The following is a 27792-nucleotide window of genomic DNA, read 5'->3' as shown; positions in this document are numbered from 1 at the left end:
GGGGGGGGGGGGGGGGGGGGGGGAGGGGAGGGGTGGAATGTGAGGTCTCACAACGAAGCATTACTTATAAGGGTATGGAAACCTCTTCGTAGTAGACGCGTTTTAAAACCTTGAGGGGAAGCCTAAAAAGGAAAGCTCAAAGAGGACAATATTTGCTGACGGTCGGTTTAAGTTGTTACCATTGTAAAAAACAACAAAAGAAGCTTCTTTGTCTTCAAATGTCCTTTGATTCCTTCCAAATTCAAAAGCCCATAAAAGCACCCAGTTAAGCACATGAAGATGGTTCACCCTCCAAATTCGATTGATGGAATTATGATTAACTTGTTTTCGTGGTTGCTAATCGGTGAAAGCTCAATATCTCTTTTTGTACCTATACAGTCTTACACCAAGATACAGCTTTGTAAACAATATTGTCGAAAAGTTTTGTGTAGGTCTGTCTTTTCTGCAAATATTCTCTGATTTCGTTCTTTCCACAGATTCCAAAAGAAACCCATGATGAGGTTTTTCCATAACCGGGCTTTTGCATTCTTGAAAGGGCGGTACAGTAAGGCCATATCCAAAAATTTCTTTACCTCCCTAGGAGATGTGAGATACCATCCGAAAATATAGAGAATCGTTGTCCCGAAATTCTGAGAGTATGTAGAACTAGAATGGATGGGGGATATGAGAGAGCGAGGAGAGAGTACAACTATATGCTTTCACCTATTTGACGTTTTCTCGTAAATCATTGTCCTAGGATTTCTTATTATCGACTGTTTTTTAAGTTCATTTTATGGTTTAAATATTAAATTTTTGGTATTTTAACATCGATTTGTTTGTGGCAGATTGAGCGACTAACTATGATGATACAAAAGGTATAAATCTATTTTATTTCATTTATTTGTAGATTCTTGCTAAGCAATCTCTTGAGAAACTTTGTTTGTAATTGTAGAGCAAGCATCTAGTGGTGTTTACGGGTGCAGGAATATCGACCTCTTGTGGCATACCTGATTTTCGAGGTCCTAAAGGAATATGGACTCTTCAGGCGAGTTATATCTCTACGCTATGTTTAATAAGATACGTTTGAGGCTCGAACAACCTTTTTTTATCTGGATTTATTAAATTATGAAAATCAAGTTGATATTTTCTAATGTCCATTGGTACTACATCTATCAAATGCATGAAGTGTTTTCGTCGAAAATTTCTTTTCTTGCCTTCATTATTTTTGCTTATAAACAAATGAATTCGTAACACGATAAAATTTTCCAGCGTGAAGGTAAAGCCTTACCAGAAGCATCACTACCGTTTCATCGCGCAGTGCCGAGCATGACTCATATGGCTTTGGTTGAGTTAGAGAAGGCTGGTATATTGAAGTTCATCATTAGTCAGGTAGTGCATATTTTTTTCTTCTCATTTATGGGTGCTATGTTAACATATTGAGACCTCTTTTTTATGTATATATTTTCTATAAAAGGACTAGCTGAGGACGGTCGTACTCAAGTCGGTATTTTCTATATAAGGACTAGCTGGAAAGGGTGCGATTTCTGCCTCATTAGTTGAGTGATAAATATTTATAAGTTCTTTCAAAGTCAAGTTTTTTTAAGCTCGACAACAAATGGGGGTGAGATGATTTGAACTTGTGACTACTTGGTCGATAGGATATGCCTTAACGAGTTGAGGTATGCTCAGTTAGGCATAAGTATGTATAAGACCATCCGTAAGGTATTGTCTCTCGTAAAAAAACCTAGGGGTTGGCTGAAAACATGAGAGAGGTTGCTAAGTACGATTTCTAGGTATCGAGGAGCATTGTGGTTGTAAGATTAAACTTTTGATGAGGTTCTTATTGCAATCAAAGTCACTAAGGATAATAAGGAAGGGAATAAGGAGAGGGTCATTTGAAAACGAAAGGTCAACTCGTGTATTTCTTTTGATTCTTTGAAAAAGCAAGGGGGTTATGTGTTCGAACACAAGACCTTTTGGATTGATTGGTGATTAAAGTTGGTATAGAGCATGAGGTCTTGTGTTCGAACCCCTATAATTGTTGTGCCTTAGGAGTGCCAAAGTATAGATATAATTAAATTTACCGTAGCTCTAAGAAGCAAAGACATGGGGTCGGAGTCAGGACACTAAGATTTAAGGTCATTTCTTCAATAGAGAGTAACCCTTAGAAGTAACGTCAGATTGCTTTCTTTGTGCGGCAACTGCAAGTTAAGGTACTATGGATTTGTTACAGCACCACCATTTCACAATGTACATTGCCCAGGATAGCTAGTCTTGGGATCAGAAAGATACGTGGTTGACTTGACTCTCTTATAGGTCGGATGTTTCCGTGAACAGTAAGCAGTGGATCTCCCCACATTGTACTTCTAAGGGATGGTATAAAATAGCGGAAGGCTTCATCATGCACTTCTGGGACCCGAGACCCTTCTTAAGAATTAGGACACAAACACGTTTTTTTTAAATATATAAAATGTATGTGTCTAACTAAACTCCAATGTTTAGCTTTTCCTGAAAAGAATAAGCCTCGAAGAGAAATTTCCGATGATGCACTTCCTGAATATGTGCATCTATCCTGGGCTCAATATCGGTTCAATATCGGTTGATGGTGCATATTTTGCAGCATATCCATACATGAGAGCCAAGCCTGCATTATATGGTCAGACTCTTTTTTGAAACCATCAGAGAAAAATGATAGGAAACTCGGGAAAAAACTACGCTCCACATTGTCCAAAATGTCATTCAGCTTTTCCCATACAGCGTCGAAGCGGAATGATGCAACCAATCTCATTGCTTTTGCCAAACCAAGTAGTGCAGAATGTTGATCATCAGAGACATGAAGTTCATATTGATTGCTGAAAGCATTTCGAAGAGATATAACCCAATTCGTGTCCTGAATCACATCCAAAGATTCTGCAAGAAAATTTCTAGGGAGCTAACAAAAAGCTTTAGGATCACTTAGGCGAAGACGTTAGAGAGATAGCCGCAGACATTCGAGAATTACACCATTCCTGATGAAATTGACGAGCGGAAAAGGGACTTTGTCCGAGAGAGAATACCAACTTTTTAAAACCTCCAAGACGAAGACCTTGCTATCAATCCACAAGAAAAGCAACCCTCCGGATCGAACAAGTGGTACCACAAAGCCCAAAAGATGACTTTGGAACTTGTTTCTTGAAAGAGCAGCACCATGTCAGGGCACTGGAGAAGAGGGGGAAAAAACCCTTCAGATTAATGCTATTAGAACAGACTCGTAGACCTCTAATACTCCAAGATTATCGGGATACGAGATGGACAAAGAGCCTACTGTGAAACCTTTTGACCGATCACCTCTGATTGCAAAGGAGGAGTTGCACAAAAGAGGAGGCCACTGACTTCAACTAAACAAGAGGATTGTGCCAAAGATGGAGGGAGATGTATGGTGCTGTCGATTTCACTGAAACAAAGAGACAAGATCGTCTACAAAGAAGTCTTCGGTAACAATATCATCCAAAAAACGAACCATTAGGCTGCTGGTCAAGCTCCCCACTACTTAAAATCGACCTCAGACTCGTCATCAAAATCAATAGAACTAGGCACAATCGAGGGGATGCACTGTCTTTCGATGAATTAAATAGAACTAGGGACAATGACTTGATACGAAAGCCTAGGATACGTTCTTGTGTTTTTTGGATTTGGAAGTACGGAATCATTTGTTCTTTGGCCGTTATATTCTTTGGCTTAGATTACATTAGATTTTTACGAACGACTCGAAAAGTAATCTCCTTCATATTTTGGTTGGTCCTCCTTTGCCTTCAAGATTTCTTCTATTGTGGACTAATCGAGTCGAAGTTATCATTTCAAAGATTTGGTAGAAATTTTTGAATGCCATCTTTATTATATAACTTTACATGCATTCTTTACATTAAGATTCTTTTTTTTTTTCGCTTGCTTACCGAGATATTTCATTATAGAATATTGATGGCCTCCATCTTCGATCTGGCATACCAAGAGAGAAACTTGCTGAATTACACGGGAACTCGTTCATGGAAACGTGCCCTTCATGTGGAGCTGAGTAAGTTTCTATTTTATGTGTTTTTGTTTATTTCAACTTCTGATGTTCTTGTTATATGGTCTCGTTTCACTCTTTCCCGTGCATATGTTTTCTCGCTCGAATGACGATCATGCTATCCTTTGAGCATTGTTGCTTCTTTTCATCAATCAGTGAAAAGTTTGTATCTTGTTAAAAAAAAAGTGCTATTTAGTTGAAAAGAAATAGGCAAACATTTAAGGGTATTTTTATGCATTTCAACATATTCATAATCGAACCGTGGAAATTTGTTTTGATTTTTGATATTTACAATTGAAAAAACGAAGGGAAGCACGGCTCTAAGCATCTGCGAAAATACTGCAATATTTATCACAAAAAAACAAGAAATAGTGTTACGAAATAAATTAAAATTTTTTAAAACAAGAAACGAACTTTTTATCAGCTAATGGAAAGGAACCGAAAAATGTCCTAGCATACAAACCCCCATTGGAGTGAAAATGAAACTATCAAAAAGAAAAACCTTAGGAGGAGAAGTTAAAGCGGTCAAATTCGTAACAATGTCATCTAGTTGTGTTCGAACCAAATTTTAAATGGGAGCTTTGACAACGTTAATTCGGACCAACTAAACCTGAGGCTGCGAAGAAGGCCCTGTGAGGTAGCTGAGTGAAGTGGTCTTTAGAATCGGAATAAAAACCACTATTAAGTCGAAGAAGCCGAAAAGAAATGGCCAATGATCCATTGAAGAACCAAAATTTCTTGGATTTTGAGCTTCCACATAGAAGACAAGAAAGAACAAAGGAGAGGGTGTAAGATCCCACATTGGTTGGGGAGGAGAACGAAAGGGGAGAACGAAACACCCTTTTAAGAGTGTGGAAACCTCTCCCTAGTAGACACGTTTTAAAAACCTTGAGGGGAAGCCCAAAGAGGACAATATCTGCTAGCTGTGGGCCTGAGTCGTTACAATTGGTATCAGAGCCAGACACCGGGTGATGTGTCAATGAGGAGGCTGTTCCCCAAAGGGGGGTAGACACGAGGTGGTGTGCCAGTAAGGACGTTGGGCCTCGAAGGGGGTGGATTTGGTGGGGGTCCCACATCGATTGGAGAAAGGAACGAGTGCCAGCGAGGACGCTGGGTCCTGAAGGAGGGTGGATTGTAAGATCCCACATTAGTTGGGGAGGAGAACGACACTCTTTATAAGGGTCTAGCAAACGCGTTTTAAAAACCTTGAAGGGAAAGCCCAAAGAGGACAATATCTGCTAGCTGTGGGCCTGAGCCGTTCCGAAATAGGCCTGAAATGAATAATGATTTCTTCTAAAAGAAAATAATTCCTTTCTTTTGCTGTTGGTTGACATATTATTTTATAGTGCTCCCTTTTTTAAAAAATAGATAATATTTTTTCTTTATAAATCTGGAATATTATTCTATTAACTAAAAAAATGATTATTGTTATCTCGGGCCACTGCTGTTTTGTTCCTTCTATATTTTTGAGTGAGTAGTTTTATCCCCTTATCCGTTGGTTATCTGACTCTAAAATGTTCTTAAGGTATTTGAGGGATTTTGAAGTAGAAACTATCGGATTGAAAGATACTTCTCGGAGATGTTCGGATGCCAATTGTGGAGCTAAACTAAGGGATACAGTTCTCGACTGGGAGGTACTTTTCTTATTGGCTGTCTTGCATTTTTTAAATATAAAGAACGAGTCTAGGTAGTTACTATTTTTAGCGTACTCACCGTTCTTTGGAATTCTTATCTCTTTGGCGGTCATGTTATCTATATTCTGTTTTTTCTTTCCTGAAAATACTACATTCCATCCTCGGGTTTGAACTCTCGTGTAAATTTAAAACATTACGAGGCTTCTAGAATCAGTTAAATAGAGCACTTAAAAGATTACTCCTATTCTTCTTGTTTTTATTATTAAAAAGTGTTCAGAAGTAAAGATAAACTACATTCTCCATTGGAACCTTTTCCAACTTTTTTGGGAGTTTGGATTGAGAGACCTTTTGAAGAGGAGGCCACATGCAAAGTAGCTAAACAGCTTGGTAACTGAAAGTCTCTGAATCCTTATGGCGTGACGAAAGAATTTTTGTAACGACCCAAGCCCACCGCTAGCAGATATTGTCTTCTTTGGGCTTCCCCTCAAGGCTTTAAAACGCGTCTGTTAGGGAGAGGTTTGCACATCCTTATAAAGAATGCTTCGTTCTCGTCCCCAACCGATGTGGGATCTCGCAATCCACCCCCTTCAGAGCCTAGCGTCCTCGCTGGCACTCGTTCCTTCTCCAATCGATGTGTGACCCCCCTAATCCCACCCACCTTTGGGGCCCAGTGTCCTTGCTGGCACACCGCCTCGTGTCCACCTCCTTCGGGGTTTCTGGCTCTGATACCATTTATAATGGCCCACGTCCACCGCTAGCAAATATTGTCCTTTTTGGACTTTCCCTTTTGAGCTTCCCCTAAGGCTTTAAAATGCGTCTGTTAGGGAGAGGTTTCCACACCCTTATAAAGAATGCTTCGTTCTCCTCCTCAATCGATATGGGATCTCACAATCCACCCCCCTTCAGAGTCCAGCGTCCTCGTTAGCACTCGTTTCCTTCTTCAATCGATGTGTGACCCCCCTTCGGGGCCCAGTGTCCTTGCTGGCACACCGCCTCGTGTCCACCCCTTTCGGGGCTTAGCCTCCTCGCTGGCACATCGCTCGGTGTCTAGCTCTGATACCATTTGTAACGCTCCAAGCCCACCGCTAACAAATATTGTCATTTTTGGGCTTTCTCTTTCGAGTTTCTCCTCAAGGCTTTAAAACGCGTCTACTAGGGAGAGGTTTCCACACCCTTATAAAGAATTCTTTGTTCTCCTCCCCAACCGATGTGAGATCCCATAATATTTGTAATGGTCCAAGCCCACCGCTAGCAGATATTGTCCTCTTTGAGCTTTCCCTTTCAAGTTTCCCCTCAAGACTTTAAAACTCGTCTTCTAGGGAGAGGTTTCCACACCCTTATAGAGAATGCTTCGTTCTCCTCCCCAACCGATGTGGGATCTCACAATTCTTGAAAACGACATGTAACATTTTGATACCAAATGTAATTAATTATTCCACGAGTTTTCCGAAACTGATTTGTTGCAGTCATGCGAACAAGATTTATATCCGTCTTATTCCAAAGATCACTAGAGCTTCTGAGATAAATAACTTAAAACCTATCAGCTTGGCCACTTCCTTCTGCAAGATTATAGCAAGGATTTTAGTCGACTGTAAGGAAGTACTATCTCTTATATAGCTAACCATGATTATCTGTTTATGACATCTGCGCCCTGTATAAATGCAGGATGCATTGCCTCCAAAGGAGATGAATCCAGCTGAGAGACACTGCAAGATGGCTGATATTGTATTGTGTCTAGGGACAAGGTAAGTAGAGCGTCTCTTGCTCTGCGATGACATTTTTTAACTTGTTAATGTGGTCGTTTCGAGTTTTAAACAATAAAAATCTGGTTTTAACTACTTTGTTAGCTGAAATAAGCACGTTTCTATGTCCTTTTCATGTGATGAAACTAAACTATTGTGCTCGTATAGTTCTATCATTTCGGTTGTCGGTAAAGCATCTGTCGTGCATACGATGAAAATTTATATTTGTGGGATCTTTTTGGATGGTCATAGGTATGATTACTATGTGCAGTTTGCAGATCACTCCAGCATGCAACCTTCCTCTGAAAGCACTTCGTGGCGGGGGAAAAATTGTCATCGTTAATCTTCAGGTATTCGATCTCTTATTTCAAGCGAATATACGGCTTGCCCTCTATTTTTGTTTTGCACAAACTACCCCATATTTTAAAGGTGGTTTGTGCAATTTCCCTTATTATTATCTTTATCTTGTTAGATAGAAAGTCAATAAATGATAAGCTTTAAGATAGTTTTGTGTCTAAGCCCACCGTTAGTAGATATTGTCCTCTTTGGCTTTCCTTTTCGGGTTTCGTCTCAAGGTTTTAAAACGCGTCTGCTAGGGAGAAGTTTCTACACTCTTATAAAGAATGTTTACTTCTCCTCCCCAATCGATGTGGGATCTCACAATCCACCCCCCTTCAGGGCCTAGCGTCCTCGTTGGCACCCGTTCCCTTCTCCAATCGATGTGGGACCTCCCAATCCACCCACCTTCGGGGCCCAACATCCTTGCTGGCACATCACCTCGTGTCAACTCCCCTTCGAGGCTCAGCCTCCTCGTTGGCACATCGCCTGGTGTCTGGCTCTGATGTCATTTGTAACAACCCAAGTCCACCGCTAGCAGATATTGTCCTCTTTTTTTTTTCCTTTCCGGGCTTCCCTTCAAGGTTTTAAAACGCGTCTGCTAGGGAGAGGTTTCCACACCCTTCTATAGAATATATCGTTCGACCCCAACCGATGTGAGACCTCACAAATTTGAGGCATACCTTTTTTAGTTGTTCGATGAGAGAACACATGTACTACCAAAAAGAAAAAACAAAAGATCACTTGGGTGGTCTTTGAACTTCAAAACCTTTGGCTCTTTCTTGGGGTAAATTTTATGCCCCTTACGTTACTTAAGAGTTAAAATTCTCTTTGTAACTTCCTTGTTTTGGTGCTTGACCTTCTTCCTTGTCCTATCTATATTATATTGTCGTGCATATCTTTCCGGTAAACCTGCGACAACGTACAGATATCGTTTTGTAATTACGCATAAACTCAAGTATTATAATGATAATGAAATTGTTGTTTGCCTCTTCTGACAGAAAACGCCGAAGGACAAGAAAGCAAGTTTGGTTATCCATGGTCGTGTCGATAAGGTATTGTCTTTTCCAAGCCCAATAAAGATAAAAGCTACATTTTGCTAAATAAAGTGCATTCATGCCATTTATCTCATTTGAATTTGACCATCATACTTTAAATTCTAAATCATAAATTTATTTTATTTAATATTTTTCTTGTTCGATCGAATTGCCATAGGTCATTTCGGGCGTAATGGAGAACCTAAAGATGCAAATTCCCCCGTTTGTTCGAATTGATCTTTTCCAGATTATACTTTCTCAAGCCTTGAGTCTTGGTAATTCCTCTTAAATTTGTTCTTATTGTATTGCATGGCATGTCTGTAACGACCCAGGCCCACATTGGTTGGGGAGGAGAATAAAACACTCTTTATAAGGGTGTGGAAACCTTCCCCTAGCAAACGCGTTTTAAAGCCTTAAGGGGAAGCCCGAAAGGGAAAGTCAAAAGAGGACAATATCTGCTAGCAGTGGGCCTAGGTCGTTACAATGTCAACATTAGTAGGCTTGACAAGGGAATGCCGTTAGTCTACTGGATCTCTGCTTTAAGTTACTTGATGACTGTTTATATTTATAGAGTAAGCATCCGCATATGATACTTCTTCTAAGGAGAGGTTTCTACCCTCTTATGAAGAATGCTTTGTTCCCTTCTCCAACCGAAGTGGGATCTCACAATCCACCCTCCTTTGGGGCCCAGCGTCCTCACTGACACTCGTTCCCTTTCTCTAATTGATGTCGGACCCCCCAATCCACCCCCCTTCGCGGGCTAGCATCCTTACTGGCACACCGCCTCGTGTTCACCTCCCTTTTGGAGTTCAGCCTCCTCACTGGCGCATCGCCCGGTGTTTGGCTCTGATACCATTTGTAACAGGCCAAGCCCACCGCTAGCAAATATTGTCTTCTTTGGGCTTTCCCTCAAGGTTTTTAAAACGCATTTGTTAGGGAGAGGTCTCCATACCCTTATAAAGAATGTTTTGTTCCCCACTCCAACTGACATGGGATCTCACAAATATACTTATTGTTTCCTAAAAGAAGAAGAATTAGAATTGAGATTTGCTAGTGTCACACAACACTTTTGAGCTACTGGGTTTAAGGTTTCATAGATGTCTGAGAATAGGATTGTTGTGTTTGGTTGTGCATGTCTCTTTCCTTAGAATTGAGATTTGCTAGTGTCACACAACACTTTTGAGCTACTGGGTTTAAGGTTTCGTAGATGTCTGAGAATAAGATCGTTGTGTTTGGTTGTGCACGAGAATGTCATCAAAATTTTACGGAAACAAGTTATGTTTGTATTATTTTATGACTTGAAATGTCAATTCTCTTGTGCTACAGATTAGAACTATGTTGCTTGAATCATTTGATTGGCTATTCTGCGAGGACAACATGCTTCCCTTTTGATTCATTCATTCACTTTTGAAATATATTCTTGGAAGCAGTGATACCCATGGGTTAGAATGCTTTGTAATATATACTTTATAATCACAAATTCAACCCTTTTTTTCTCTTTTGCAGACAAGAAATTTGTTAACTGGACACTTCGAATATTAAGTGTGCATGGACAGAAAGCTACATTGCCATTCATCAAATCTGTTGAGGTGATTTATCTGAAATCATTGTGCTTGTTTCCCTTTATATGGGCACTTGAACTCCAATTGTGATAGTTGAGTACTCGTGTTCTAGAAATTTGGTCACGGTTATAGTTGTCACCCACTTCTTTTTATACGCCGACCTAGAAGGGAAAGCCTAAAGAGGACAATATCTGCTAGCGGTGGGCTCGGGCAGTTACAAATGGTATCAGAGCCAAATACCGGGCGGTGTGCCAGCAAGGACGCTGGGCCTCCAAGGGGGGTGGATTGTGAGATCCCACATAGGTTGGAGAAGGGAACGAAACATTCTTTATAAGGGTGTGGAAGCCTCTCCCTAGCATACGAGTTTTAAAACCTTGAGGAGAAGCCCAGAACGGAAAGCTCAAAGGGGACAATATCTATTAGCGGTGGGCTTGGGTAATTACAAATGGTATCAGAGCCAGACACCGTGGTGTGCTAGTGAGGACGTTAGGCCCCAAGGGGTGTGGATTGTGAGATCCCACATTGGTTGTAGAGGGGAACAAAGCATTCCTTATAAGGGTGTGGAAACATCTTTCTAGCAGACGCGTTTTACAACATTGAGGGAAAGCCCAAAAGGGAAAGCTTAAAGAGGGCAATATTTGCTAGCGGTGGGCTTAGGTAGTTACAAATGGTATCAAAGCCTGACACCGGGCGGTGTGCCAGCGAGGACGCTAGGCCTCCAAGGGGGGTGGATTGTGAGATCCCACATTGGTTGGAGAGGGGAACGAAGCATTCCTTATATGGGTGTGGAAGCCTCTCCCTAGCATACGCGTTTTAAAACCTTGAGGAGAAACCTAGAAGGGAAAGCCTAAAGAGGACAATATTTGCTAGTAGTGGGCTTGGGCAGTTACAAATGATATTAGAGCTAGACACCGGACGGTGTGCCAGCAAGGACGCTGGGCCCTCAAAGGGGGTGGATTACGAGATCCCACACTGGTTGGAGAGGGGGGAACAAAGCATTCCTTATAAGGGTGTGGAAACCTCTCCCTAGCATACGCGTTTTAAAACCTTGAGGGGAAACCCGAAGTGCTCAAAAAGGACAATATCTGCTAGCGATGGGCTTGGGTTGTTACACAAGGGCTTACATGTTTGTAGATACGAACAAGATCTTTAAGGTCTTGGGTTCAACCATTTAGCTTGAAAACTAAATAACTCGACATGTTTGAAAGTCGGTCTTGGTGTGGGCGAAGGCCCTCAAAAGGCTTAACGGGTTAAGTCACGAGCATATGCAAGTAGATTCTAACAAACTGTCCTAACCACTCGTCTCTTTATCGATCATTTTGGGATAATCGTAACCGACTTAGTATCACTCGTCTGCATTCTCCCAGGTTTCGTTCTTGGATAATCAAGATTTCAAATCAGCCACTTTAGAGAGCCAACCGTTTCTCCTTAAAAGGTACTTCTTCGTTCTTCGTTCTTCGTTCTTCGTTCTTCGTTCTTCAAGGTATAACTTTTTCATGAAATCATTTAGAACGTTATTACTTTCGGGTATGTTGAATGCTTATATAATCTCACGGGAAAACGACACGACTCATTTGGCACGTCAAATGGTTTATGAATGGGTTGGTTTTTTTGGTTGAATGTTCCACTCTGTTTTTCAATGATGTTTAACTCGATTCTTTTTACATTTGGTATTTATCAGAAGAACAGTAAAGGAAAAATCATTTGAATTGGTTTTGAGGCTCAACTTCAGCGAAGGGTGTGGTAGCTCGCATGTTGAAGTTAATATCCCTGTTGATTTTAAGGTAAGAAATAAAAAACCTTATTCTATCATTAACAACTGTGTTCTTTGTGTTCTTTGTGTTCTTTAACTTTTATTGAGAAAAAGTTTAAGAATAAAAGGTGTGAGATGTCGCATTTGTTGGAGAGGGAACGGAGCATTCCTTATCAGGGTGTGGAAACCTCTCCCTAGTAGATGCGTTTTAAAATCGTGAGGCTAACGGCGATACGTAACGGGCTAAAGCGGATACTATTTGCTAGTGGTGGGCTTGGACTGTTACGAGTGGTATCACAGGCAGACATCGGGCAGTGTGCCAGTGAGGACACTGGACCCTCTAGGGGTGTGGATTGTGAGATCCCACGTTGGTTGAAGAGGGGAATGAAACATTTTATATAAGGGTGTGGAAACCTCTCCCTAGTAGACGCGTTTTAAAACCGTGAGGCTGATGGCAATATGTGACGGGCCAAAGTGTACAATATATGCTAGTGCTGGGTTTGGGCTGTTGCATATGGTATCAGAGCCACACACCGAGCGGTGTGCCAATGAGGACGGTGGACAACTAAGGGGGGTGGATTGTGAGATCCCACATTGGTTGGAGTGGGGAACGAAGCATTCCTTATAAGGGTGTGGAAACCTCTCCCTAGTAGACGCGTTTTAAAACCGTAGGCTGATGGTGATAGGTAACAGGCTAAAGTGGACAATATCTGCTAGCGGTGGGCTTGGGCTGTTACAAATGGTATCAGAGCCAGATACCGGGTGTTGTGCCAGCAAGGGCGTTAGACCCCAAGAGGGGTGGATTGTGAGATCCCACATCGGTTGGAGAGGGAAACAAAACATTCCTTATAAGGGTGTGGAAACCTCTCTCTAGTAGACGCGTTTTAAAATCGTGAGGCTAACGGTGATACGCAACGAGCTAAAGCGGACAATATTTGGTAACAGTGGGCTTGGGCTGTTACAAATGGTATCAGAGCCAGACATCAGGCGGTGTGCCAGCGAGGACGTTGGACCTCCAAGGGGTGAANATCAGGCGGTGTGCCAGCGAGGACGTTGGACCTCCAAGGGGTGAATTGTGAGATTCTACATCGGTTGGAGAGGGGAACGAAACATTTCTTATAAGGGTGTGGAAACCTCTCCCTAGTAAACACGTTTTAAAACCGTGAGGTTGATGGCGATACGTAAGGGGCCAAAACGAACAAATATCTGCTAGCAGTGGGTTTGGGCGTTTACAAATGGTATTAGAGCCAGACACCAAGCGGTGTGCCAGCGAGGATGCTAGAACCCCAAGGAGCTAGATTGTGAGATCCCACATCGGTTCGAGAGGGGAACGAAACATTCCTTATAAGGGTGTAGAAACCTCTCCCTAGTAAATGCGTTTTAAAACCGTGATAAACGGCTCGAGTCTAATCTTCCCTCCAAAATAGCTTTCTAAGGATATTACCCGTCAACTAGTAAACCATAATCCTTGATTAGTGGCATTAACTATGATTAAAGATCATGATGCAACATTCTTTACTTATTGCTGTGCAGGTCTCTGCAGATTCTTTGAATCTCGATAAGGAGGTCGTTTTTCGGAGACTAAGAGACGAGGCAGTTCAAGACTTCTTCTGTGGAAAAAATGCAGTTATCGAGCGAAAATCCATCCCGTTCCCGAAGAGCGAGGTCACGGTATATGCCACCGTAACCAACGTTATTAGGTACACCCAAGACTTGAAAACGTTAGCAATAGATTCACTTAGTAACGGCGATATGAAACGACAACTAGCAAGTGTAAATGGTTCTGCAATATCTAGGAAGCGGTCGAGACGACCAAAGCGAAAATCTAGATATTAGCATGAACGCTGTACATATTTCGTCGTTTGATGAATCGCTGAAAAAGAAAATGATATCACATCGGGATTGGGTGGATTTTGTTAGATATGACACTCGGGTCTCGGGACGTGACATAGTTAGAACTGTTATTGATAGGAATCAACTAACCGTTCTAAGTTGAAAAGACTTTGGAAGCCATATTATGGTATATAGGTCATGTGTGAAGTATATTGGTGGCTGCTGGTAAATCGTGTTCATAGCTTTGGGATTATTAGTACCCCGAGCTAGTACGTTTTGGGGCTCGGTTGGATACTCGATGATTTCGGATACTAATTCGTGCAGTTATTTGGATTCGTGTAGTTACTAGCAAATGCTTATCGTTACTTGATACTAGAAATTGATATGAAACTTTGAAACGTTAGTAGGCTCGTTGTGGAGATGATTCTTGTTCGGTTTTGTTTGAATGGCTTATGTAGCTTTGTTGTATGTATTGATTTTGTGCTCGAAAGAACACCATGTCTTTCCTCTTGTACGACTTGCGCTCTAGAGATGTCCGTAAGACAAGGCGAGGTGGGGATGGGGAAGCTTTTTCCGTCTCCATCCCGGCTACTTATTTCATTCCTCATCCTCGCAAAAATTTTCATTTTTTTAATATAGTTTTTAACGAATAAAAAAAAAAAAAAAAAAAAAAAAAAAAAAAANATATATATATATATATATATATATATATATATATATAAATAAATAAATAAATGGGGCGTAGAATTAGGCAGGACAGGGAATATAATCCTGTTTTTTGCTCCATTTATTTAATGAGAAAAAACCGTTTTCCATTCCCTCCCTCATAGCCTGTCTAAACGAGGAATCTCCTCTCCGTTCAAGAGGTTTCCGCACTCTTATAAAGAATGTTCCGTTCCTCTCTTCAACCGATGTGGAATTTCACAATCCACTTCCTCAGGGACCCAACGTCCTCGTTGGCACACGGCCCGATTTCACATTAAGTCGAGAACAGGGTGGCGATGAGGAGGGTGTCTCGTCTCGCTTTTAGTTTTTATTTTTAAAATATAGATTATTTTATATTATATATTATATATTATAGTGTCCTTAACTAGCCAAGATAAATATACTATGTCCTTGCAAGGTCGGGGATGGGAAATCTTCCTCCGTCCTCGATCTACACCTAGCACGGTTATGATACTATCATACTAGACAATCTGCTAATTTGTAAGCATTTCGTTTATAAAATGTCTCCTTTTTCACCTCCCCAATCCAATTCAACATGTCTCGTCCGGCGAAATTTCTAGCTTTCGTCGTCGTCTTCCACCTCAAATCTGCCGTCTCCGCCACAAATGACGCTGCTACGACTACACCCATCTCATGCACCATATTTTAATTAGGAGATGTTCGGGACCGAAACAATGAATTTCTCTATCTCTATTTAAATAATTTAACTATTACCATTAGAATCTTATTCTAATATATTAAAATCTAAATTTTTATATTTTTATGTCGGTTTGTTAAAAGATTTATTTATATTAAACGGATTGAGGATAAGGTGTGTTGGATAAAAGTCCCACATCGGCTAATTTAGAAAATGATCATGAGTATATAATCAAAGAATACTATGTCCGTTGGTTTGAGATCTTTTAGGGAAGCCCAAAGAAAAACCAGAAGAACTTATACTCAAAGTGAACAATATCATACCATTGTGGAAATTCGTGATTCATATCGTCCATTTGTTGGATACTTTAGTCACTTTTTGACTATGCCTTCGAGGCTAGCCGATGTGGGACTTTCATCCAACACCTCCCCTCGAACAAAGTACACCATTTGTTGGATACTCTTCGACATATGCCTTCGAGACTAGCCGATGTGGGACTTTCATCCAACACCTACTCTCGAACAAAGTACACCATTTGTTGGATATTCTTCGACAATTTAGAGAATGATCATGAGTTTATAATCAAGAAATACTAGGATATCTTTGTTTATGTCAGAGTGGTCTCTACATGAGCACAAATTATTATTATTATTATTATTTATTTATTATTATTTATTATTTTTTTATTTTAATAATAAATTATGTGTTTGAAACTAATAATAGAGGCAATGTGCAAACACGTCTAAATTATGTTCCTAATTTCTCTCTCTTATACATTAATTACTTTCAAATAATAATATCAATTATACATTTTACAAATATTTTTTTAACAACAATTCAAAAAAGAAAAATTAAATTAATTAATAAAAATATTCTTAAAACTTTATATTTTCCCTAAAAAAAAATATACACTTAAACATTTTAAAATTTCAATTATACTCTTAAACTTTAAAAAAATCGACTAAAAATATTCTTAAATTTTCAAAAAAGTTAAAAAATACTCGGATGAAAATCGTTAATAATGTATTTTTAAAATATGTTAAAACCCTTCAAATATACCTTTTAAGTTCTCGGAACTGTTGAGGATTATTGGGAGCGAGTCCCACATTGGTTAATTTAGTGGAAGATCATGAGTTTGAGGAATACTATCTCCATTGACATGAAGCCTTTTGGGAAAGTAAATGTCATGCCATTGTGAAGAGTCGTGATTCCTAAATGGTATCAGAGCTATGCACTAAACTTAACCATGTCAATAGAATCCTTAAATATCGAACAAAGAATTAGGAAACTCGAAGGTATAGTCAAAAGTGACTGAAGTGTCGAACAAAGGGTGTACTTTGTTCGAGGGCTCCAGAGAAAGGAGTCGAGCCTCGATTAAGAGGAGGCTATTCGAGAGCTCCATAAGCCTCAGGGGAAGCTTATAGTGTACTTTGTTCGAGGGAGGATTGTTGAGGATTATTGGGAGTGAGTCCTACCTGGGTTGATTTAGTGGAAGATCATTGGTTTATAAGTGAGGAATACTATATCCATTGGCATAACGCCTTTTGGGAAAGCTCAAAGTAAAGCCACGAGAGTTTATGCTCAAAGTAGACAATATCATACCATTGTGGAGAGTCGTTCAAGCTTGAATGAACATTTAAAATTTTAAATAAATACAAAATGTACGATTGAGACATTTAAGATTTTTTGAAATATTTTGTATAATTTAACGTGCATGAGAGACGAACTTAGAGTAAGTCAAGTCGCCATCAACAATGCTCATCAACCAACTAACCCGAAATCTTTGTAGTCATTAATTGCTGGACAAAACTACCCTCCATGTCTTATTTATATTAGACTATATTATAAGATGCTTCAATATATTTACATTATAAATAAAACTATATGTTAAAACTATTGATTAAATATAACGCATAAGAATTAAATATTAGCAAATCACAATGATAACATACATTTACATTAATTAATTAAGTGATTAACAACAATAACCATACTCAAACTTCCACTCATAAAACCAAATCAATCACAGCCGTTGAAAAATCTCTTACCTTCCAAAACTAAAATAAATAAATAAATAAACAAACAAACAAACACCCAAACGTTGCACAGAAATTTACTACAACCAATTTTAATTTTTTTTTTTTTTACCGAAAAATAATTATTGCAAGTCCCAAAAAAAACGTAAAAATTATATTAAAAAAAGAAAAGGGGAAAAAAACTAGGGCCGGCGATATGGGGAAGAAGATGACCTTACAGTAGAAGATGAACTGCCAATCCTGAAATTCCGGCCAAAACGAATCTCCATGCGTCAAGTTTCGCTACGCCATTACCGTCCGCCGTCTGATCTGCTGCATCGTCGTCGTCGTTAGATGGTGCATCTGCTGGTGAGTCTGCAGCAGGAGCCGGAGGGCCTTTGTGGCGACGAGAATGAGACTTTGGTGCGTCGGCAGGTTTGTCTTCCTCTGGCGCTGGTGCTGGTGCTGGAGTTGGAGCCTCCTTTTTGAAGAGCTCTCTTGGCTTGAGAACTTTGTCGATTGTGTAGATCGCCACTGGTTGCTCGTCGAGAAGCGTGCCGGTGACCTTGGCGGTTACGACTTTAGTTTGGAGAGTGACTACTTCGCCGTCGTTTTGCACGACGAAATCGAACTTGTTGGCACCGTCGGTGGCTAAGGTGTTCATGACGCCATTGTTGGATTTGAGCATGGACATTGACATGTAAACAGGTAAACCGTGGTATTCGAGCAACGAGATCTTTCCGGCGGCTGTCAAGTTCTTGAACTTAGGCAGAAATGCCTTGAAAACGTCATCGAGAGGACAGAAAACCGTCAATCCACCGATTGCGTTGTCCTGAAACGTCTTTGCAGCATCGGAAGCCTGGAGAGTTTCGGCGAAGATCTTGCAACCGTGAGCGGACATTAAACCGGTCAAATTCATCTCACTCGGAGACGGAGTTGGAGCCTCCGCCACTTCCGACGGCAAGATCTTACTGATCTGAATCACAGAGATATTGTACGGAATCTCCTCCACAGATTTCACATACATCGCATCAATGTCCTCACTATCCTGAAGAGCAAACCCTACCTTCCCGCCTTTAAGATCGGTGATATTGACGAAACCGGAAGCACCAGGAGCAGTGCCAGTAGCTTGGAACATAGTCGCAGCAAGAGCAGTGCCATTGGTGATCTGGTGAAGCTTCTTGGCTCCAAAGTAGTCAAGGAGGACATGGAGCGAGAGAGTGTTCTTAACGGAGAAAATGGACAGGTGCTTAGACAAGAGATCGGACATGGCGGAGTTGTCGACGACGCAGACAGTGATTGTGGTTCTCTGGTTGATCTCCGCTGCGAGGTGAGTAGTGGTCAAGTAGTGGTTGAAGGTGGAGAACTCCGGGTGCTCCGCTAGAATCTTCGTGATGTTGTGAGCCGTAGCTGCAGAGATCACGAGAAGAACGACGGCGAGGACCAATGTCCCGGTGGCCGCGCCGCGGCGGAGCTGCTGCATTATGAATCGGAAGAGCGAGAGAGAGAGAGAGAGAGAGGCCTGAATTTCTGGGAGTTGGTGCAAAGTGCAGAATACAGATAAACAATGGCGATAAAATATAATTGGGAATTGGAGAAGAAGATGGGGACCACAGATAGGAATTGAGGGTTTATAATAACAACTTGGGCTCAGAAATGGAGATTATTACAACCAATGCCACTCCAATTTCTTTTTTTTTTTTCTTTTTTTTTTTCACTTTTTTTTATATATATATATAGATAAATTAACAATAATGAATTTATTAGGAGTGTTCGTGTGACTCGATAACTCAATCCAAATTATAAAAAACGGGTCGAGTTACATTTTTTCCGATTTGGGTCGGGTTAAAATTTTTTAAAATCGAAAATTTGATTTAGTTTCTGGGTTGATATTTTTAAGGTGGGGTCAATCCGACCCGTTACAACGCGACCCAATCCAACTCTACCTACAGATTTAAAATATTTGACGTTTGTAATCGATATTATTGATGCGTTGTGACTCGTGAATGTTTGATATTTGAACTTTATGAATTTTTAGTTATTAACGTAATATGTATTTTAAATAATTAAAAAAAAATTAGAATAACCCGCCTAACCCAACCTGAAAATAAAGGGTTGGATTAAGTTGTGGTTACTCGGTTCACCAGTCCAACTAACTCGAAATTCGGGTTAGTCTAAAAGATGTTTTCAATCCAATCCTGCTCAGGTACACCCGAGAATCTACAAAGATTTTTATACATTATTGTGCTTAGAGGGTAAATTAACCGAGAATCTAAACAGATCTAACTATTTGACGAGATCGAGAATTCGATGAATGAAATTTCTAGAATCTATATTCCATACTATTCAACGAATATACTATATACGTCGAGCAAAATTCAAATAATATTATTTCAAATATAGTAATAATAATCTTAATTTAAATTAACGGTCATAAATCAAAATTAAGAAATAAAATAAAATTAATAATAATAATAATAAATTATATAGTAACTTTTTTATGATTAATTAAAAAGGCTAAATTTATAGTGAATATTATTTCATTAGAATAATCCAACCTTTTTAGTGAATAATATTGTAATTAATTAACTTTAAAAACTATTTTTTTTAATACTTAAAATATTATATATATAATGAAAATAACTTTTTGGGAAGAGAATAAATTAAATAAAAAGTAATAATAATAAAAATTCTGACAAAAATAAAATAAAGAATAAGGCTGTTAAAGGGGTGATTTTGAAACAAATCACGTGGCATTAAGCATCTGTTACACGAAAACATTAACCAGCACGAAAAGTATATAATTAATTAAAATTAAAATTAAAATTAAAAAAAACAAGACCGCAATCACAAGCATAGAATCAGCAGATTTCTCCGAAATTATGGACTCGTATGTTACACATTTTTTTATTCGAGTCAACTTTACGAGACTAAAATAGGGTTATAATACAACTCAATGATACAGATATACTGCTAGTAGATATTGTCCTCTTTAGACTTGTCCGAACAACTAATGTGGGATAGGAAGGTCTTTAGATAGAAAAACCAAAGTAGGGTTAGGGTTACAACTCAACGACTCAGATCCACTGGTAGCAGATATTGTTCTTTTTGGGCTTGACCGAACAACCAATGTGGGACAAGAAGATTTTTGGACAGAAATACCAAAATAGGGTCAACTCAACGACCTAGCTCCACTACTAGTAGATATGGTCCTCTTTGGGCTTGCCAGAACAACCAATGTGGGATAGGAAGGTTTTTGGACAGAAAGACCAAAGTAGGGTTATAATACAACTCAATGACCTAGATCCACCGCTAGTAGGTATTGTTCTCTTTGGACTTGCCCGAATAACCAATGTGGGACAGGAAGGTTTTTGGACAGAAAGACCAAAGTAGGGTTAGGGTTACAGCTCAATGACTCAGATCCACCGCTAGCAGATATTGTTCTTTTTGGGCTTGCCCGAACAACCGTGTGGAACAGGAAGGTTTTTGGACAGAAAGACCAAAGTAGGGTTATAATACAACTCAACGATCCAAATCCACCGCTAGCAGATATTGTTCTCTTTGGACTTGGCCGAACAACCAATGTGGGACAGGAAGGTTTTTGGACAGAAATACCAAAATAGGGTTATAATACAACTCAATGACCCAGATTCACTACTAGTAGATATTGTCATTTTGGGCTTGCCCGAACAACCAATGTGGGACAGGAAGCTTTTTGTTCTCCTCTCCAACCAATGTGGGACATCACAATCCACCCCCTTTCATGGTCCAGTGTCCTTACTGGCACATCGCCTCGTGTCTACTCCTCTTCGAGAAACAGCAAGAAGGCTGACACATCGTCCGATGTCTAGCTCTGATACCATTTGTAACGACCCAAATCCACTGCTAACAGATATTATTCTCTTTAGGCTTTCCCTTTCAGACTTTACCTCAAGGCTTTAAAACGCGTCTACTAGAGGAAAGTTTCCACACCCTTTTAAAGGGTGTCGAACATAGAGAGTTAGATTGGGTTGTGAACTCTATTCAGGTTGATCGAGTCACTAATCCAACCAACCCAAAAATAGAGAGTTAGGTTGTGAACTTTATTCGAGTTTCCGTGGTAAAATACCTAATTTATTTAGCATTTTGGTATATTTTTTATAAATAAATGTAACAATTACTATATGGATGATTCAATTTTTAACCGTGGTAACTCGGTAGATTTTCATAATTTAAATCATAATTTAACTATGGATTAATAAAAGGGTAAATAACGTATTAATTAAATAATAATATAATATGACAGATTGTCAGTTGAGTTTGACCCGCCGAATGGCAAAAAAACACGGACCAAAAAAGGGAAACACTCTGGAATGGCATTTTTAGTAATTTTATCGAAAGTGGAAAGGGCATTATGGTCCAAGGATAATGCTCGGACCAAAATTTAGTACGTGGGGAGTGTGCCAGGCTGGGCCTGGAGATTTGATGCCACGTGTACGGTCGAGATTAGGGCTTGGATTTATGCTTCGTCGGTAGGATCTTTCCACCGACATTCAGATTTAATGGCTTTTGGCAACGCATATGGATTTTTCTGTGGTGTTAAATCATTTTATTATTTATTTTTTTAATTATAAATATTAAAATTTTATGGATTTTATCTAACACACAATAATAAAAATAAATAATAATAAAAAAATTAGAAAATTAGAATTTTACATTTAATTGAAAATTTATTTTTTCAAAAAATTCAAAATTTTTAAAAGACAGAACATAACGACACTTTTGTATAACATGTTGTGGACTTAATATGGTTATAAAGGCAGAGATGAGTTTCACGCGTTTTAAACTCGACCTGTGCTCGGTTAGGAAGATTGGCAACATTCTGAGTAGTACCACCTACCCTACACCCTACTACTTATGAGCGGTCTCCGACCTACTACTACTCGAAAAGGAACTAGATCAAGTATTAGTGATTACGTATCTCCGGTAGATCTATGGATCATGGAACAAATAGGGTGAGTAAACCCTATTTGAGATCTCACATCGGTTGGTGAAGGGAACGAAGCGTTTCTTATAAGGATGTGGAAACATCTTCCTTATAGAACCGTTTTAAAATCGTGAGACTAACAACGATACGTAACGGGCCAAAGCGGATAATATCTGATAGCAGTGAGTTTGAGCTACTACACCGTAGTAGTGCACCACACATAAAATTGGGCCCAAAATAATGACCAAATCCACCAAGGAAAATTAGGGTTTGGATGGCCCAAATAAGTCTTATCTCCAATGGATATGTCTAAAGGTTACACAACACCAATGGAAATCTTCTAGTGCTGTAAAAAAGTGGAGAATACTAGAAGTTTTTAACCCTAAGTTTTTACCGAGGTAACCGAAATAAACTAGATGTAGGGTTCGAGAGGGATCCAAAACTGTTCAACCTCGAGGGAATGAACGTCCACCTATGCACCTGCAATTTGCTCAACTGAGCCAGACTCGTTCAGGGATTGCTCCTCATCATATGCACTTGCATCTCACTTTTTCGAGTTTTATACGGTTCATAACAGAATGGTAATCGATTGGGTTAACATATATATTCAAACAGTAGGCCAGAGGTTCAAGTTTCTGCCTCTACATAGTCGTAGAACTAAAAAAGGGGGTAAAACTTGATACTAATCTCAACCCGCTTCAACTGGTATAAACATACTCGAACAGTGAGTCAGAGGTTTAAATCTCTACCTCTACAGTGCCGTAGAACTCAAAAACAAAGGTAAAAATCTCAACCCGATACAACTGATTTAAACATACTCGAACAATAGGTCAGAGGTTTAAATCTCTACCTCTACATTGTCATAGAACTAAAAAAAGAGGTAAAACTTAATATTAATCTCAACCCGATTCAACTGGTTTAAACATACTCGAACAGTAGGTCAGAGGTTGAAATCTCTACCTCTACATTGTCGTAGAACTAAAAAAAGGAATACTAATCTCAATCCGATTCAACTAGTTTAAACATACTCGAACAGTAGGTCAGAGGTTCAAATATCTACCTCTACATTGTCGTAGAACTAAAAAAAAAAAGTAAAACTTAATACTAATCTCAACCCGATTCAACTGGTTTAAACATACTCGAACAGTAGGTTAGAGGTTAAAAAAAGGAATACTAATCTCAATCCGAGTCAACTGGTTTAAACATACTCGAACAGTAGGTCAGAGGTTCAAATTTCTACCTCTACATTGTCGTAGAACTAAAAAAAAAGGGTAAAACTTACTACTAATCTCACCCGATTCAACTCGAACATATTCGAACAGTAGGTTAGAGGTTCCAATCTCTACCTCTACATTGTCGTAGAACTACTCGAACAGTAGGTCAAAGGTTTAAATCTCTACCCATCGTCGTAGAACTAAAAAATGGGGTAAAACTTAATACTAATCTCAACTCGATTCAACTAGTTCAAACATGAACCGTAAGTCAACAAATTAATGGTTGACTTTGACTTGACTTGGTCTCCTTCATGGGGATGCGAATGATTTTATCCTTTTAAATTTCAAAATCTTTTTTAATGAATTATTTAAATCTCTTACATTTACCAATTTTAATTAAATATATATTTTTTTCATTAGTGGATATTAAATAAATATATCCGGAAATTTAGAGATAAAGTTAAAGGGAAAATATTTACTTTTTTTTTATATTCGTTGACCATTATAACGGCCAAGTCAACTATATATTTACTAAATGTCAACTTGGTACGAGTAACGTTCATTAGTGGATGTTAAATAAATATATAGAGTAATTTTGAAGCATATTATTAAAATTTAAACGCTGCATTACTCGTACAAGTTAAGTCGATTTATCGAAGTCAAGTCAAAAATTTTCGAGCAAGTTGTCTTAGAAAGTCAACTCAAGTTCCCGTCATATATTATATAGGCTTATATGTAACGTTTAATACTTTAGATATCGACTAGGGTTCGGAAATCGGACTCAGCACCTGATTGCCTCGACATTCTCCTGTGAAATGTTCACGTTACTTACTATGTTACGTACTTATCTCGAACGGTTGTCTTAGAAAGTCAACTCAAGTTCCCGCCATATATTATATATGCTTATATGTAACGTTTAATACTTTAGATATCGACTAGGGTTCGGAAATCGGACTCAGCACCTGATTGCCTCGACATTCTCCTGTGAAATGTTCACGTTACTTACTATGTTACGTACTTATCTCGAACGGTTGTCTTAGAAAGTCAACTCAAGTTCCCGCCATATATTATATATGCTTATATGTAACGTTTAATACTTTAGATATCGACTAGGGTTCGGAAATCGGACTCAACACCTGATTGCCTCGATATTCTCCTGTGAAATGTTCACGTTACTTATTGTGTTACGTACTTATCTCGAATGGTTGTCTTAGAAAGTCAACTCAAGTTCCCGCCATATATTATATATGCTTATGTGTAACGTTTAATACTTTAGATATCGACTAGGGTTCGGAAATCGGACTCGACACCTGATTGCCTCGATATTCTCCTGTGAAATGTTCACGTTACTTATTGTGTTACGTACTTATCTCGAATGGTTGTCTTAGAAAGTCAACTCAAGTTCCCGCCATATATTATATATGCTTATGTGTAACGTTTAATACTTTAGATATCGACTCGGGTTTGGAAATCGGACTCGACACCTGATTGCCTCGATATTCTCCTGTGAAATGTTCACGTTACTTATTGTGTTACGTACTTATCTCGAATGGTTGTCTTAGAAAGTCAACTCAAGTTCCCGCCATATATTATATATGCTTATGTGTAACGTTTAATACTTTAGATATCGACTAGGGTTCGGAAATCGGACTCGACACCTGATTACCTCGACATTCTTCTGTGAAATGTTCACGTTACTTATTGTGTTACGTACTTATCTCGAATGGTTGTCTTAGAAAGTCAACTCAAGTTCCCGCCATATATTATATATGCTTATGTGTAACGTTTAATACTTTAGATATCGACTAGGGTTCGGAAATCGGACTCGACACCTGATTACCTCGACATTCTTCTGTGAAATGTTCACGTTACTTATTGTGTTACGTACTTATCTCGAATGGTTGTCTTAGAAAGTCAACTCAAGTTCCCGCCATATATTATATATGCTTATGTGTAACGTTTAATACTTTAGATATCGACTAGGGTTCGGAAATCGGACTCGACACCTGATTACCTCGACATTCTTCTGTGAAATGTTCATGTTACTTACTGTGTTACGTACTTATCTCGAACCGTTTCTAAGAGTGAAAACTATCATCAGAAACAATATAGATCTTTTTAACATGTTTTGCTGACGCTTATAATGATAAGGGTAGAATTTATAGTGGAGACTAATTCTCCGTAAAAAGGACTAAATACTATTTTATTAAAGGAGGAACTACAACGGTATGTTTTAAGTTATATTAAAGAAGAAGGGACCCGCCCCGAATAAGACAAGAAATTCTCGTTCAAACGAAAATAGGAGATGGAACGAGAAAAAAATTCTTTCTCGTTAGTTAAACAGTAATAGCTTAAGCCCACCGCTAGCAAATATTGTCCGCTTTGGTCCGTTACCTATTGTTGTGTGTCTACTAGGGAGAGGTTTTGTTCCCTCTCCAACCGATGTGGGATCTCATAGTCCACTATTCTTGGAGGCCCAGCGTTCTCATTAGCACACCACCCGGTGACTGGTTTTGATACCATTTGTAATAGTCCAAGCCTATCGCTAACAGATACTATCCGCTTTGGCCCGTTACGTACCGTCGTCGGCCTCACAGTTTGAGATCTCGGTTGGAGAGGGGAATGAAGCATTTCTTATAAGGGTGTGGAAATCTCTCCCTAGTTGACGCATTTTAAAATCGTGAGACTAACGACAATACGTAACGGGTCAAAGCGGACAAAGCTAGCGATGGACTTAGGTTGTTACAAATGGTAACAGAGCTAGACACTAGACGTGCGCCTGTGAGAACGTTGGGCCGTTACAAATGGTATCAGAGCCTCACCGGACAGTGTGAAGCATTGGTTGAAGTAGGGCTAGACACTCTCCATAATAGATGTGTTTTGAAATCATGAGGCTAACGACAATACGTAACGGGCCAAAACGGACAATATTTGTTAGTTGTGAGCTTAAGCTGTTACATAAACAGAGTCGGGGACAGAAACAACTAAGACAGTATGTTTAATTTATATTAAAGAAGGGACCCACCTGAAACAAGACAAGAAATTCTCGTTCAAATAGAGAATGTGAGACGGACCATGAAGAGTTTTTTTCCCGTTAGCTAAACGGAGGATGAAAATGACAATAACTTAGAATCACGGGTCTAGAATTCAAAGTCAAAACCAAAGTCTCCCAAAAGGACTAAATAGCAAAATCTTATAAAATGAGGGACTAAAATGATATTTATTTCAACTATATAAAGGCAAGAAGCCCCTCTTTTCTACTCACATCAACCTCCATGGCAACCTTAGCGTTTTTCGTATCTCTTATTCTTCTTCCTCACCTCTCTCTATCAACCTCTTCCTGTAACGGTCCATGTCAAACCCTAGACGATTGCGACGGTATGTTGATTTGCATCAACGGCGTCTGCAACGACGATCCCGACATCGGCACTACCCAATGCTCTACCGGCGGATCCTCGCCATCTCCGACGAGTGATTGCCAGCCGACGGGAACCTTGGAGTGCAACGGAGAATCCTTCCCGCAATACGAATGCTCACCACTAGTGACTTCCTCGACCGAAGCTACGCTGACCAACAACGATTTTAGCGAAGGTGGGGACGGTGGAGCTCCGTCGCAGTGCGACGAGAGCTTCCACGACAACTCGGAACTAATCGTGGCGTTATCGACTGGTTGGTATAACGGGGGCTCAAGATGTGGGAAGATGATAAAGATCACGGCGTCAAATGGAAGATCGGTGGTGGCTAAGGTGGTGGATCAATGCGACTCAGTGAATGGGTGCGATGCGGAGCATGCTGGTTTGCCACCGTGTGAGAATAATATAGTGGATGGGTCTGATGCGGTGTGGAGTGCCTTGGAGCTTGATAAAGATGTGGGCAAAGTGGCTGTTACGTGGTCCGATGCTTAGGATTCGAAACCCGTTCGATTTTTTAAATAAAACGCTATGAAAAGTTTCAGACGTTTAGTATCGTCGATTATCACGACCTATGAAATAAACTACATGTTTGTAGTAACGTTTTTCGTTAGCTATCGTATCTATTATTTCTATTCTACTAAGTTGTTTTATTGAATCATTGCAATTGATATTTAAGTTTGAAGAGAAGATAGAAATCTTCGTAAGGTGGGAGCTCAACCGACTGGAACGGTTCGTGATATTTTAAGATTGACAACGAGGTGAGGAGATTGCAAACAGCTCGAGAAAACGAGGGGTTTTTTTTTTTAAAGTAAACAACACACTCATTTCAGTAACCCGAGCAAAAACATGATCAAAGTACTTCTTGGAAAATATTTCGATCGAAACAAAAAAAAACAAAGC

General features: G+C 39.5%; 3 protein-coding genes across 5 annotated transcripts in view; 2 read left to right on the top strand and 1 right to left on the bottom strand.

Moving 5' to 3' along the window:
- Positions 1–14342, top strand: part of LOC111797655 (NAD-dependent protein deacetylase SRT1) — a 15838-nt gene extending 1496 nt beyond the window's left edge. For all 3 annotated transcript variants that reach the window (XM_023680722.1, XM_023680724.1, XM_023680723.1), the window contains exons 2-14: positions 825–854; positions 932–1024; positions 1249–1368; positions 3930–4030; positions 5550–5658; positions 7324–7403; positions 7672–7750; positions 8738–8791; positions 8952–9048; positions 10280–10362; positions 11703–11770; positions 12017–12119; positions 13622–14342. In XM_023680722.1, the coding sequence (XP_023536490.1) occupies positions 825–854; positions 932–1024; positions 1249–1368; positions 3930–4030; positions 5550–5658; positions 7324–7403; positions 7672–7750; positions 8738–8791; positions 8952–9048; positions 10280–10362; positions 11703–11770; positions 12017–12119; positions 13622–13924 (1320 nt within the window). In that variant the 3' untranslated portion in view covers positions 13925–14342. The remainder of the gene's footprint in view (positions 1–824; positions 855–931; positions 1025–1248; positions 1369–3929; positions 4031–5549; positions 5659–7323; positions 7404–7671; positions 7751–8737; positions 8792–8951; positions 9049–10279; positions 10363–11702; positions 11771–12016; positions 12120–13621) is intronic.
- Positions 14343–17211: 2869 nt separating this feature from the next.
- Positions 17212–18861, bottom strand: LOC111797528 (fasciclin-like arabinogalactan protein 1). The gene has a single exon (XM_023680551.1). The coding sequence runs from the start codon at positions 18780–18782 to the stop codon at positions 17535–17537; it is 1248 nt and encodes a 415-aa protein (XP_023536319.1). The 5' UTR covers positions 18783–18861; the 3' UTR covers positions 17212–17534.
- Positions 18862–26754: 7893 nt separating this feature from the next.
- On the top strand, positions 26755–27450 carry LOC111797675 (kiwellin-like). Its single transcript, XM_023680759.1, has one exon. It carries the CDS (start codon positions 26755–26757, stop codon positions 27382–27384), a length of 630 nt encoding a protein of 209 aa, XP_023536527.1. The 3' UTR covers positions 27385–27450.
- The last annotated feature ends 342 nt before the right edge of the window (positions 27451–27792 follow it).

The sequence above is a fragment of the Cucurbita pepo genome, chromosome LG06, assembly GCF_002806865.2.
Source record: "Cucurbita pepo subsp. pepo cultivar mu-cu-16 chromosome LG06, ASM280686v2, whole genome shotgun sequence".
Taxonomy (NCBI): domain Eukaryota; kingdom Viridiplantae; phylum Streptophyta; class Magnoliopsida; order Cucurbitales; family Cucurbitaceae; genus Cucurbita; species Cucurbita pepo.
The sequence above is the reverse complement of the archived record's forward strand: the minus strand, read 5'-3'. Positions and strand labels throughout refer to the sequence as shown.

Bases quoted from the DNA above. Each gene is read 5' to 3' on its own strand.
- LOC111797675 (XM_023680759.1), top strand. From the start codon at position 26,755: ATGGCAACCTTAGCGTTTTTCGTATCTCTTATTCTTCTTCCTCACCTC.
- LOC111797528 (XM_023680551.1), bottom strand. From the start codon at position 18,782: ATGCAGCAGCTCCGCCGCGGCGCGGCCACCGGGACATTGGTCCTCGCC.